The sequence below is a fragment of the Cavia porcellus genome, unplaced genomic scaffold, assembly GCF_034190915.1.
Source record: "Cavia porcellus strain 051 isolate PalLab524CR breed Dunkin Hartley unplaced genomic scaffold, mCavPor4.1 scaffold_20, whole genome shotgun sequence".
NCBI classification, from domain to species: Eukaryota; Metazoa; Chordata; class Mammalia; order Rodentia; family Caviidae; genus Cavia; species Cavia porcellus.
Window position 1 is genome coordinate 57,665,106 of NW_026947503.1, and position 14,737 is coordinate 57,679,842.

Below are 14,737 nucleotides of genomic sequence, written 5' to 3' on the forward strand. Positions count from 1 at the left end.
CTTCTTAAAGAAATAATAGAAAATCTCCTTGGCTTAAGCAAACACTTAAGGATGACACAGTAGAATAAACATTCTCACAGTAGTCTTACTGCATATTGATTACATCTTGCATTAAAATATAATTTCTATCAAACTGCTGAGCTTACAGGAAGAGAAATCCAAAAAGACTCCCATACATCACCAAAATCATCAACAAAACACAAAACAAAACTGTAGGAGCTGGGCCTGGTGGCACATGCCTGTGATACCAGTTCTTATGAGGATGATACAGGAGTATCCTGTGAGTTTTAGGCCAGGCTGGGTTACAAAGTAGTTCAAGGCCAGCCTGAACTGCGTAGCAAAATCCTTTTTGAGAATGAAAAACAGAAACAACCAAAACAAAAAACCAAAAAAATTCATGAAAACCTCTGCAGTGTAAACAGATGTTGATATTGCACTGCAGGTAGGTGGAGAAATGAACTCACGATCTCCAGTTCAGGGCCAAGCCCCTGGAATGGAGCTGTAGTGATCTGAACTCACATACTACTAGGTCAGTGGAAGACTACTCATACATGGATTCCCAGTTAGTTCAGATAATGGTTATCTTACACAGTATTGAGATGTTTAAAGACTTAAAAGATGGAATGCCCAAAATGAACATGCCAAGTATTACACATAATGGGTAGGCAGACAAAATTTAAAAATTTCAGCATTAAAAATAGTAATGAATCAAACTGATTGATATACACAAATATGCAATAGTTCATGTGTCTGTAACACTAAAGAAAACCATGTTCCTGCCAAAACCAAACTGAAAATAAATACACAAACAAAACCTTGTTTGTTACTGCAGATGACTATTACAATAAGACTTTATGCCAAAAAATATCAATGAAAGGAAAAAGCTAAGAGAAGGGAAACAAACTAAGATGTAGCATGCCATTCTAGTAGGAACTACACTCCAAAGTATCTAATAACCCCAAATGATGGGGTTATTATATAGAAATTGATTTTATGCATTTACCAGGGACCCACAATACTTAAAAGTGAAATATCTCTTCTCTCTATTGTCATATAAATATAGAAAGGATCACAAACATAATTCAAAAAATGATCATTTTACAATCACCCATGAATAAGTGGCTTAGGCAAAGACCATCAGTTTTCATTATAGAAAAAAAGATAAGGCAGAACTGAAAATGAACCAAATAGAATTTTTAGAAATGAAAAATTTGGTTACTAAAATAAATTATAACACTGTTAGAGAATAAATTACTATACTGAACAAGAGAGCTAAAGAAATGCAGCATAAAGGAAATAAGGGACTAAACCAAAGGTTAAGAGACACAAAGGATAGAACATGAAATTTTATCAGGATCCTAGAGAAAGGAGAGGAAATAATATTGGAAGAGCTAACAGCCAACAATTTCTAAGATATGATTTAATGATGTGATGCTACAGATCATAAAGTTTATACGAAGTGAAATTTTTAATAAACTAGTTGTAACCAAACTATAGAATATCAAAAACTAAGGAAAAATCTTAACAGTAGCCAGAAAATAAGAATATTCAACAAAATAATCTCACATGAATAAAGTTGAAATAAAAAAAAAATTTCAGACAAAAATTGAGTTTAGAACCAACTAATATCCTCTAAAAGACCTTCCAAAGGATACATGTCATAAAGATAATAATCGCTGACCAAGCACCTATAATCCCTGCTACTTGGAAGGCTGAGCAGAAAGACTGAAAGTTCAAGGCCAGCCTGGGCTACTTGGTGAGCCTTGGACTCAAAATAAAATTTTAAAAGGGCTAGAGTATACTCAGTGGTATAGTGCTTGTGTAGCATGTTTGAAGCCAGTAACCAGTGAGGGAGGGGAGGCAGTTGAAGATCCAAACCTAAAAGCAGCATCAGCCTAGGTTATGTGGAAAAATTTTACATTATTTCAAATAGAAGAATGCTGAAAAGACGAATAGCACCCATTTCAATCTCTTAACATAATCTTCACAACAGAAAAACTGGGAAACTATCAATACAACTTAACAACATAAATAACTTTTCTATTGTAGAAATGAAACATGGGTTCACTTTAAAAAACCATCAGAACTCAAAATAAACACACTGAAAAAAAAAAAAAGCCCTGTGATTACACAACAGATTCTAAGAAAGTTTGACAGATTCATGCAATCAAAAGTCTAAGCATAAAAGACATAGAAGGAAATATCCATAACTTGATTTTATGTATTTACCAGGGGCCCACAACACTTAAAAAGTGAAATATCTCTTCTCTCTCCTGTCAACTGCTACATATGGCAATACCCTAAAACGAGCGAATGCAGTGTCAGACCCATCATCAACAGAAACTAAAAATAAATAAAAGGAAAAATAAAAAATCTCACTCTTTGTAGATGATATTTTTACCTAGAGAACTCATAGTAAGAATGGTAACTTGACATAGGGCTTTGCATTCTTAGGTAACTTTCACTGAAAGGGCATAAGGAGAGGTTCCTGGCCAGTGGGATTTAAATCTTTGAGAAAGTGCTCCAGCAAACCCCTTTTAAAAAAAAATATTTTCCTGGTATATCCATGTCAGTCTTTTGCTTTCTCCCTTCTTTACTGAATGTAAACAAAAAATTCTGAAAAAGTGTTGGCTATCTTGTGATCACGAGACAATAAATTTGAGAATAAATGACTACATACTCTGAAAATGGTACATTTTCACTTCATATTCCATGTTAAAAACTCCAAATGGATTAAACAGGTAAATTTAAAAACGTGTATATACATACAGTAGAAAAACTGGGGATATTTTTACATTTCTGGGATATTTTCAAAAAATAATATTACAAAATGAAGTTAACAATGAACTGTGAGACAAAACATATGTGCCATATAAATTTATAACAAGTTTAACAATCCTTCCCTAAGATACAAAGACCTCTTAGTTAAAAAAACACAAAGCATAAGTAAGAACACAACAACAGAAATGAAGAATGCAAACTTTTAAAAGGTCTCATTCTTCACTCAACAGATCAGATATTATTATTACATTTTTACTCAAATCTGAAGATGTAGGAAAATAAAAATTCTCAATCATTCAAACATCAGGAGCTGTCTATTAATATGCGAATAGTTAAATAAGAGACATCGATGATAAGGAATTCGGTTTAGCCATTACTAGAATATTTTCGTATTCCTTACAATCTAGACAAATCTTTTCAGTTTGCTGAAGTTTTGGACTATTTTTTAATTAAAGTTGCTGAAAATCTCACTGCTATGTAAACATTACTGGACATCATTTCTACTACTAATGGTACTATGGTTATAATCTCAACTATATTTACTGAAATGTAATAGTTTTCTACTCATTGGTAATATTCTTATAGTCTTAAACACATCTAACAGTCATAAGCAGACACACATGCACACACGCACATACATCAGACAATCTACAGGCCTAAATACATTAACATGTAAAGACTCCAAGACACGATCACCTGTAAAATGAAAAAACATATCTGAACAAGAAGCACAGACAAGGAGTGCTGGCACATGATTATAATTCCAGGACTAGGAAGCTGAGGCAGGAGATTCCCCATGAGTTCAAGTCCAGCCTGGGCTATATAATGAGTTCAAAGCCAGCCCGAAATACATAGTGAGCTCCTGTCTCAAGAAACAACAGCCAACACAACACAACACAACACAACAAAACAAAACACCAGGTGTAGCACAATCCCATTAACATTCAAAAGAGAAGACAGGAGGAAGAGGGTAAAATGAGGGACATATTTGGAAAGATACAAATCAGACTGTTAACAGGAATTGACTCTAGATATAGAAATATTATATTCTTATCTTTTTAAAATAATAAACATCTATCTATATATTATCCCATGAGTAACAAGAGAATAACAATACAATTGACAAAAAAAAAAAAATGAAGATAAAACCAGTTTGGGAAAGAAGAAATTAGATGAAGATATGATGACTCCGAGTTACTTACAGGGAATCCAAGTAATAGTCACTAGGAGATATAAATAGACAAGAAAACTAAGAGGGATATTCTTAGAGAAAACAAGAGTAGATGGCTGATAACGTAAGAAAATCCTACAGTGAGTAGGTAAGAGGAAAAAGCTGAAAACAGTACACCCAGTACTACATGTCATAAAAACCAAAAATATATGCACGTGGTAAAAACTTAAACCACTGCTTCTGCGTTTAGCTTTATTATACAAATTACATAAAATAAAGATAAAACCAAAGAAGCAAATATAGATATGTCCAGGATATTTACTAGATCTAGTAACGGTTTAAGGCCACTGTAAACAGTATTTTTAATACCTTTTTACAATTTATTTCTTACTAAAATACGATTAAGTCTAAAAGTCTGAATTTTAACCTAAATAAAAAAAAAACATGTAAACAATTTGATTACAATCAATTTTCTAACAGGTTGTGACAACAGTACATTTTACTTTAAATATTTTATGAAGAAAGCAAACTCACTAAGCTCTGTAATAAGCTTAAGATTCTGCTGTCGGATATTTTCAAACTCTTGCTGCTTTTTCCGCATATGTTCTTCGGTTACTGCACAGCGATCACATAATCCTGCTCGTAACCTGTGAAACAAAAACAAAACATTTTTCATCTACTACAAGATTCTTACACAGGTCAAGTTCCCCCTATTTGAAATCCTTCCTTCACAGGAACCTGTGCATAACCTATGAAATAAGAACAAATCATGTTTCATCTGTAAAAAATAATTTCTTATAAGTAGAGTCTCCCCTATTTGAAATCCTTCCTTCATTGGGTGTTTCAGATTTTTTAACGCCTTATTGTATGGAATATTTATATAGCTATTAGCAGATGCAGAGCATCAATACAAAAATTTAAAATATGAAATATCCACAAATTTGAAACTTTTGGTATGCTGTCACAACACTGAAAAATTTGAGATTTTAAAGTTTGAGTTTCTGAATTAGAGACAATTATACTATATGTGCACTTCAAAATTTTTATGCTTTATGAAGAGCTAAAGAACTGGTTTGGCAAATGTAGTGGAAACAGACTATTTAATGATTTTTTAAATCCTTAATATATTCTTATATACACTGAAATCATGTGACAGTCGCATTTTCTGTCTGTCAATTAAACTCTGTCCAAAGAGAGTTTTTTTTGTTTTTGTTTTGCTTTTTTGGTACCGGGGATCAAACTTGAGACCTTGGGCTTGCCAGGCAGGCATTTATGCCACTGAGCTATATCCTGGCCCTTTAAAATGATGAACCAATACAACCTTCAAAAATAGTTTTTTACTGAAGAAATTAACTTTGTTTTTATTTATTACACGCAAAACATGAAGCCTGTTGAGCACTAAGGGGCCAAATTATGTCTTAAGCAACTCTGCATCTGCTTTATGGAGAATAATATATATACACACAGTGAATGTTCAACAAATTTTTTCTGAAAAATATTAGAAGTCAAGAATACAAAAGAAAAAAGTCACCTCAGATTTTCTTCTCAGCCTTCAAAGCAATCAATATTAGTAAAAACCAACATAAAAAATCATAAAATAGGGCTGGGTATTTAGCTCAGTGGCATAAGCATCTGCCTTGCAAGCAGATGGTCGTGAGTTCAATCCCCAGTACCAATAAAAAAAAAACCTGAAAAAAAATTATAAAGTATTTGTGAATACCAAAAAGGAAACTATGTGTACTACACAAGTGTTGCAGGGATGTATGGATAAGAAAAAGATATTCTAAAATGTTAATAGTTATTTTGCAGGTGACAGTATATTTTCTTCTTCATGTTTTTCCATTCTTTTCAAAATTTCTCCAATTTCAGAAAAATATGGTTAAAAAGAAGACTGTATCTCATAATAGGAATAATAGGAATTCAGACAATATACCTTAAAATAACTTCAACTCAATAACCTACATCAATAGGATATTATGTATTCAAATGTGTATGGAAGTCACAGCACAGTAGTGTACAGAGTAAATTTTAAGAGAATATAACTATTGAACAACTAAGACAAAAAGCCTAGATCTTCTTATATAAATGTAAAACTATTATCAACAATACTGATATTGATGTAAAAAACAAAAAAAGATTAGAAGTTGGGTATGGTGTCAAATGCCTAAAATCTCAAATACTCAGGAACCAGACAGGAGAATCCCAAGTTGGAAGTCAGTCTGGGCAACCTACCAAGATCCTGTCTCAAAATAAGATTGACAAAAGGGCTGGTACAAAGACGGACTGATTTAAAGCATATTTTAAGAAATCACTACATTAATATATATTCTGAGCGGCTGGGAAACTGGTTACCTCTTCAGCATCCTGACAATAGTATGCAGGTCGGAGCCTAAGTGGCTGGGCTGGGAGACGTGAGTACAGATAGGGGTAGGAGGAGAGTAATGAAAGCACGCGGAGTCAGAGTCTCAGACCTAGCCTGTACTTCTGTCATCCGGAACACTGACACCTGACTCCCGAGTCCGCCTGCTTATTATACACAGCAGGAAGGAGCGGGGGCTACTCTCCAGGAGATGTGACCAGCCTGAGAAGATGGGAAGAAAGACCGTTAGGGCATCATTCACCAAACAGACAGCTGAGAGTTCACAGCTCCACCTTTGTACTCAGGGTCATCAATCAATTTTTATCTCTTTCTCTTTACTATAAACAGGTAGCATCAACAAACATCTGAGAAAAGTTTACAAAGTGAGAGACCAAACAAACATTATAAAAGGAAGAAGAAAAAATTTGGAAGAAAAGCTATAGAGAGAAGGGGGAAAAAAACTGTCATCGCCCCAGCAAACTATACAGAATACTCTAGAGAATAAGAAATCTCAAAAGTATAACATAGAAACATGATTAGTACAAAATGAAATATTCTGAGAAGAAAAAAAAAGAAGCATCAACAATGAGGTCACCACAGGCATCTCACACTGCTGCTCTTCCTCTAGTTATCACCCGAGATTGTGGCATTCTTTCCTTTTCTGGCTGATGACTGGTCACATACACATTGTGCTTTTCTTTTTCCTTCTGCCTAGAAGTAGCCGGGATTAACCCAGGGCCTGTTCACTGAGCTACATCCCAGTTTTCCTTTTACCCTTTCCTCTCCTTTCTTTTTTGAGAGAGGGTCTTGCTAATTTACTAAGTGGCTCAGGAAGGGCTCAGGCTTGGCCTCAGCCTCCCAGAGTGCTAGAATTATAAGCACGCAAGAAAAAAAGGCCAGGAAAAATTTCTAAAGGACTAAACGTGCGATTATCAAAATAATTTCAATAGGCTTGGGATAAAATAGTAAATTTCCCACTTGGAAGAAAAAACAAGTAACAGAAAATAACAGATATTGATCTTCAGGTTAATAGATTATGTGTCTAGTACAATGAAGGAAATGCATACATAACACAAAACTCCCATACTTACACACAGTACATTATCAAAGTTCAGAATAAGGGTTTAAAGTTGTTGAACTCCAAAAATCTATTATCTACAAAGGAAAGAACATTAGAAAATGCCTTCAAGTTTTGATGGAAAACAATTCTGAACCTAAAAATTTACATTTGGTCAAAATATCAACTATATGTTACAATAAAATAATATTTTCAGAAAAGAAAGAACTCAGAAAACTCACTTTCAGTGCATTCTTTTTCAGCAGTTAGTTGAGGGTAATCTGAAGTAGAATGAGCTTACTGATACAAAGCTCTGTTGATAGCTTAAAATGAAAACCAACACAAAAGAAAAATAGGCCCACATTTTTTAACCATGTTCACTGGTATACCCTTACAGTTTGAATCGGTGCCTGACACAGAGTTGTTACTCTATGAATATCTCTTCATTACCTAAAATGAAATTAATAAAATAATACAATTAATGCAGAGATCCAAATAAGAGAAACCCAGAATGGAGCCACAGAGAAACCTAGAAATGAATGATGTAGGAAGTTTTTCAATCTAAGATGTTTTATCTTCAAGAAAAGAACTACAAACTGGACACAGTGTCACATAACTGTGATCCCAGCACTCTGGGAAGCTGAGGCAGGATAATTCCAAATTTGAGCCCAGTCTATGTGACTGAGACCTTGTGTCAAAAAACCAAACCAAACCAAACAAAAAGCCATAAATCAGCTAGAGATATAGTTCAGTGCAAAGGGCCTACATTCAATCCTAAGTAACAATAAAAAAAAGAATAAAAAAAGGTGATTGGAATTATAAATAGAATATTAAATATTAATGACAGGAAAATAGAGTTTTTGTCTCAATATGAGAAAAGGTAGCTACAAATCCTGAGAAAAATTACAATTTACAAATAAGTCACTATCACAATATAATTATGGGCTGATCTGGAGCAGCTGGACCAGGGATATACGAGGAAAAAAACCGATTTGATCTGGAAATCACAAATGGCCTCTTTATATGGTCAGAGGTCATGATATCAGACAGAAAGAGAAGGAAATACATCTAAGCTCTGTAGTGCAAACTTACATAGCCTATAAATAATCAAATACAGTTTATTATTTTCTAAATTATATGATCAACTTACATAAACCAAACACAGAAGTCTGAAACCAAACAGAAGAATGTCACCATCAGTCTTGACAATATTCCTGTTGCATAGGTTTTACTGTGAAGGGAGAGGGTAGGAAGAAAAAAGAGCGGTGCACAGAAGCATTACAGTGGGCAAAACACCAGCATCTCCGCAGTGGGAAGGTGAAGGAAGCCTTTTGCAGACAAAGGGATATAAAACACAGATCCGGCAATGGAAGGACTGGAAGTACAAAGGATTAAGATGCAAAATGCCTGTGTACTATCCCTCAAAATGAATGTAATTACTATGTATCACAAAAACATACTAATCAAAAAAGAGACTAAAAAGCAAACAAAACAATGATTTAAACAATGTCTTAAGGTTTGAAGGTAAAACAGATGAACTAAAATAACAACTTCAGGTTTTGGAGGAGACTTAAAATGCCTATGGTTAGAGTTATAAAATGAAGCAACAGTCTGTAGCTTATTTGTTACTTCTAGTTTTTCTTGTTAACTGTCACTCTTAATAACATCTGTGAAAGGGGTCAATCCTTCAATGCTTGCTGATCCTGGTTTAGTTTCAAATGGATGTATTAGAATTTAGCAGATTAATAAGTAACAAGTATGCTAAATTTGTTTGCTATACCCCAACAAGACTTCTTTAAATTTTATTTGTTTTTATTTGACAGGGTTTCAACATTACAATGTACTTTTTTTTTTTGTCTTTTTGAGACAGGGTCTCACTATGCCATTTAGGCTGGTCTTGAACTCACTGTGTAGCCCAGAATGGCCTCAAATTTGTAGCAATCCTCCCGCCTCGGCCTCCTGAGTGCTGGGATCACAGGTGGTGCATTTACATTGGTACTCTTGAGAAAATTTATTCTACCTGTGGTCATTAATTTCATGTAAATACTATTATGGTTATTTCTCATCCTAAAGGTTCTCTTGCCCTTCCATTCAACTTTATATTTTTCAGCAGGTGACCATAAAATTCATGACATACTCATTTATTTTGTTCAATACAAGTCTAAGATTTCCTTCTGGGGACCCTTTTAAGATTTATCCATTGTTTCATGAAACCTAATTTAATTAAATCCAAGGTCACAGTTCTTTTTTAATGTGGGAGCTGATACTGGAAGTACCCTCTGTATCTAAGCATGTAGGGCTTAATTTTCATATCAACACTCTAAGGTAGGTGACAGAACAATTTTTCATATAAAGAAACGGAGGTGACAAAGAATTGAGAATCCATCCAGGATTAGGGGGTGACCCAGATAAATAGATTAAATCTGACAACTCCACTAACCCACATCTTTTGTTTCAAGATGGCTACATGTTGCCGTAAGTTTTTACAGTGTCCCAGGTGTTCTCTTTTGTCTTGCTGACTCCTCTGAGGCATAGATTTGAATTTTAACATAATATTCTTCAGTAGACTTTCTCTAGCTTCTAAGACTAGATTAAATTACTTTGTGTTTATGTAGTAACTTGTATCCAATGGTACAGTATGAATCATACTTTGTTTTTATTGTTTTATTGCTTATCTTTCTCTAGTAGATTATGAGTTGTTTAAAAGAAGTGACCTTATATTGATCTCTTGAACTTATAGCATAGAATATATTAATCTCTTTCAATACAACCAATTACAAATTAAAACCAATAAACTGTACTTTCCATTAGGGGGTAAAATCCTCTTTTACTCAAGTACAGGACTCACCGATCTTCTAAAACTTTAATAGTTTCATGAAGGACTTTCTGTTGTTCTCTCAGCTGTTGATTTTTGGTGAAGAACTCTTCCAGTCTTTGTGCATCTCTGCGAGTCAAGAAATAAATGTGTTTTCAGGGGAAAAAATTCTGCAAAACATTTGTTATTATAACTCCAAAGTTTGGTCTTACTACTTACATGCATCATTAACTTTTTGTATCAGAACAAAAATTAAAAAGTAAGGTGTGAATATTCTGTCAATTAAGAGTTCAAATCACACCAGAATATGTTCTGTGATATTTTTATGTACTAGAGGAATGTTTTCCAAAGTACCATTCATTAACCGATGATGGAACATAGAGGAAAGAGTGGAGTCTGATTTGGCCACTGACAAACTTTGTCAAAATGGCTATCAGACTATATTATCTGGTTTGATTATTTTGTCGACATTTGTTAACATAAACAAGTATCTCTACTCACATTATCTCTGTTCCAATTATGGAGAATTTTCTATTTCTGATAAGGAATCAAAGTATGAAAAGTCCTGCACAATTGCAGGATTTTCTTTTGTATTTCTTTGATTCCTTAATCAAAAAATACTTTAAAAAGAAAACAAAGGTTTACTTGGAGGTGGATAATTTATTAGGTAATTAATTTACAAGGTAATGTTCTTCGTGTTAAAATGCCAAATGGATGATATGGTAGGTATCATTACTTCCTCTGTGAAAAGTCACTACATTTTTTTAAAGTAATAGCTAATAAGTAACATTATCAGGCTCACTAGGTGATCCTTAAGATAACTATTTCAGTTCATAAGTAATGGACAAGGCAAACCCTAGTTCCGAGTTCCACTAGCAAAAACTTAACTTACACTACAGAAGGTATAATAAAGCATTCTTTAATTCTGATTTCTGAGGGATTTACCTACTCATTTGTGATTCCAAAATGTGTAACCCCAATCTACCTAAAGTACACAGGTATAGATTAATTACAGTATACATTAGAAAGTAGTTAAGAAGATAAACTACACAGTGAAGTAAGGCATTATGATCAGCTATTGAATAACCAGTTGTTGTCTCCATCATTTAATTTTCAGAAATGGTATAGGTAATTTTAGAGAAAATAATATTCAACCCTTCATATATAAATTTAAAAAGCCTTTTCATGTGGCTATTTGGTTACAAGTGGAGAGTAATATATTTTGTATAAAAGTCTACCATAAAAGTACCTTTATAAGAAACAAATCTAGATCCTTTTACATTATGTCTAGTCAGTCTCCAGAGAAGTGACTGATTCATGCTAAGTACAATAAAACTATCATTCAAAATGACAGTATTTTAGGAAATAAAATTACTAGGCCTACCTGAAGGATCCATTTTTATTAAAACTAAGCTTCAAAATCACTTTAGTGAATGTAGCTTGAAACATATAATCAAATAGCACACAATGATTTCTAGCCTTAATTCTGCTTAAAAGTACCCATCATTTGGATTCTAAGGAATGTTATTCTCATCAATAGTTATTAATCCAGCATTTACACGTTCATTTATTTCAACACCCACTCAAGGTACAATATAAGAAGTTCACTGTCCATTAATTAACTCTGAAATATTGAACTTGTCATATTAGAAAAAGCTCAAAGGGAACAAGAACTCCTACCAGGCACTGTTAAACACACAGGAGGGGACTTTCAGAACAGCTCTGATACACAAAAGTTTAGCTATTTCATTGGTGTGTAACTGTATCACCAAGCCAAGTGACAGTACTTCTCATTAATACTATTGGCCAAAAAAAAAAAAAAAAAACCATGATGAACTGGCCTATGACAAAACAAAGAGGAAAACAATGGAGTAAGGGTATTTCATAATTTAAAATTTCAGACCCCTGAAAGAAGTATTTTTCACCTCTGAAGAAAAGCCCATTCATTCTTAAATAAAACAAAATACTTGAACTGTTTTATTTCAAATGGGTAGAACATGAGAAATTCTACTTCTGATTAATAAAATGACATTGATTTTTGGCTCATCCAATAGATATAATTTCATTATATTTATTTTAGAAAAATTTTTCATCATAAGGTTTATATATCATATTTATATAACCATGCAGATAACTACACACAAAGTAATACTATCAATATTAATGAAAGTATATTAACAGGCTTGAAAGTTTATGAAAATCTCTCTCACAGAAAGAAAAGAAAATTTGTGCCTCATAAGGAGATCATGACTTCACACTGCACTAGTTACTATGTTCGGAGATACAGAAGGGCTAGTGAAACTGTAGTGACATTTTTGGCCTATTCAATAGTCATTTTTGCTTTTTATTCCTTGTTAAAATTAATTTGTACTTTCTCCAACATCTAATAGCTTCTTAGTGAGAAGTTAATCTTTTCATTTTGGAAATAATTTCAGACCTATAAATAAGTTATGCAGTACCTACATACCTACCCTCAGCTTCTCAAAATGTTTATATTTTGCACAATCATAGTTCAATTATTACAATCAAGGAATTAATGCTGATAATAGTACTAATCTACAGATCTTCTTAAAATTTCACCCACTGTCCTTCTAATATTTCTCTGGTCTAGGACTGCACACTGCATTTCACTCTTGTCAATTAGGTAAGTTTCTTTTTTTTTTTTTTGTCTTTTTATCGGTACCGGGGATTGAACTCAGGACTGCCTGCTTGCAAGGCAGGAGCTTATGCCGCTGAGCTAAATCCCCAGCCCCTATTCGGTAAGTTTCTACATCCTCTTCCTTTCACAAACTTGACAACTCTGAAAAGTGCTGGCCAGTTATTTTGTTGACTATTCTTCAATTTGTGTTTGTCTGATGTTTCTCCACTATAAAATTCAGGTTATGTACTTTTGGTAAGAATACAACAGAAATGATATGTCCTTCTTATTGCATTACATCAGAAGGTACATGAGATAGATTTATCTCACTACTTAGTGAAGTTAACACTGACCATTTGATTGAGGTGTAGTCAGCCAGGTTCCTCACTATGTTACAATTTTTCCCTTGGTAATTAATAAGTACCTTGGCATACTGTTTCTCACCACACTGTCATCACTTATTTTGGCTTCCATGACTCTTTTTTGAGACTTCTCTATAAAGTTCACACTGGCCTCGAACTCACTACGTAGCTCAAGCTGGCTTGATCCTCCAGCCTCATGAGTGCTGGGATTACAAGGGCATGTCACTACACCCAGCTTTCATGATTACTGTCTTCAAAAATTACTGCAATCATGTTTATCAAATGGTGATTTCCTATATCATTCTCTCTACAGTTACTAAATTGAATTCCTCTAAGGAAGAGCGGTTCCTTTATTCTATGGGAAGTATAATTCATTACTAACATTATTTCTTTGTCGAACTATAGATTTTGCCATTGGGAATGTTTTTTCAAATTGTCCTCTACATATTTTTAAGTGCTGCCTTTTTGAATGTGAGCTTATTTTCTGACACCTAAGATGTTCAGCTCATCTTGTGTGTTCAAATTCTCAACAAAATTAGTTATTCCTCCAAACAACACTGATTTCTTTCACGGAAAATACTGTTTAGAAATCAAGATCTGAGGTTAAGGTGTACTTACTACTATTGCAATGTCATTGCTTCTAGTCCCTCTCAGGGGGTTAAGCCTAGACAATACATGTGTGTCCTCTGGCACATTAACATATACCTATATCTATATATATATTAAAAAACATGAATGCACACTGATAACTCCAATTCCTACCAAGCAAGACAGGGCTTCCCTACCACAAGTGTTAACTCCATTCTCCTGACAATAAGAATTCTAGCACACATTATCAATAATATATTTACTTATTTGTTCCATCCTGGAATACACACAAGGCAGTATCAAAATCTATTAGTCTAAACCAAGTATGCTAATTCAATTCCTTTCCAGCTGCCATTTAGGAATGACCACACAATTATGGTCAATAAGTTAGAGGAAGTCTGCTGGGGTGTGCTCTGGCAAATTTCTACAATTAATAAAGAGACACACGCATGTTCAACAAGTAGTAATTAGAATGACCACAACATCTTGTTATTTTACCAAGATTAAGAGGGAAGACCAACATTAACAATGACAGTGAAGAAAGAGCCCAAGATTCTAATAATTTTGAGTCACTGGTTAAGAAACACTAGAATGTCTCTTTGAGTTTTTCTATGTGAGGATAGTTTTCTTACTGTAAAAGTCACTTACCTTGTTTTTGAGGTAATAAAATATTGACCTAATAAGATATGCATCCTAAGTTTACTACTCAGGAAAGTTTTTTAATTTCCTTTGTAACCAAAGAAACATCTCTCAGTTGTGAGAACTAAATTAAACTCTACTGCAGTAACAGAGAAATGGGTTATGCAATGGTTAAGGAGGTCTAAAATGACACTTTTAAGTAGGAATATGTACACTTTCAGCAATATAAAACATTCCAGTGTTACTAAGAATTTTTACTAAGAATAAACAATTCAACACAACTTTTTAAATTTTATAACTGTATATTTCTGAATCTGTGTCCACAAG

General features: G+C 33.6%; 1 protein-coding gene across 7 annotated transcripts in view; it reads right to left on the minus strand.

Annotated features, from left to right (window-relative positions):
- Rbbp8 (RB binding protein 8, endonuclease) overlaps positions 1-14,737 on the minus strand; it is an 87,118-nt gene that overhangs the window by 41,143 nt on the left and 31,238 nt on the right. For 6 of the 7 annotated variants that reach the window (XM_003474036.5, XM_063231848.1, XM_013157189.3 and 3 more), the window contains exons 4-5: positions 10,217-10,312; positions 4,487-4,599 (exon numbers count right to left, since the gene is read on the minus strand). In XM_003474036.5, coding sequence (XP_003474084.1) covers positions 4,487-4,599; positions 10,217-10,312 — 209 coding nt within the window. Of the gene's footprint in view, positions 1-4,486; positions 4,600-7,610; positions 7,819-10,216; positions 10,313-14,737 lie in introns of all 7 variants that reach the window. The other variant, XM_063231850.1, reaches the window with a different exon arrangement.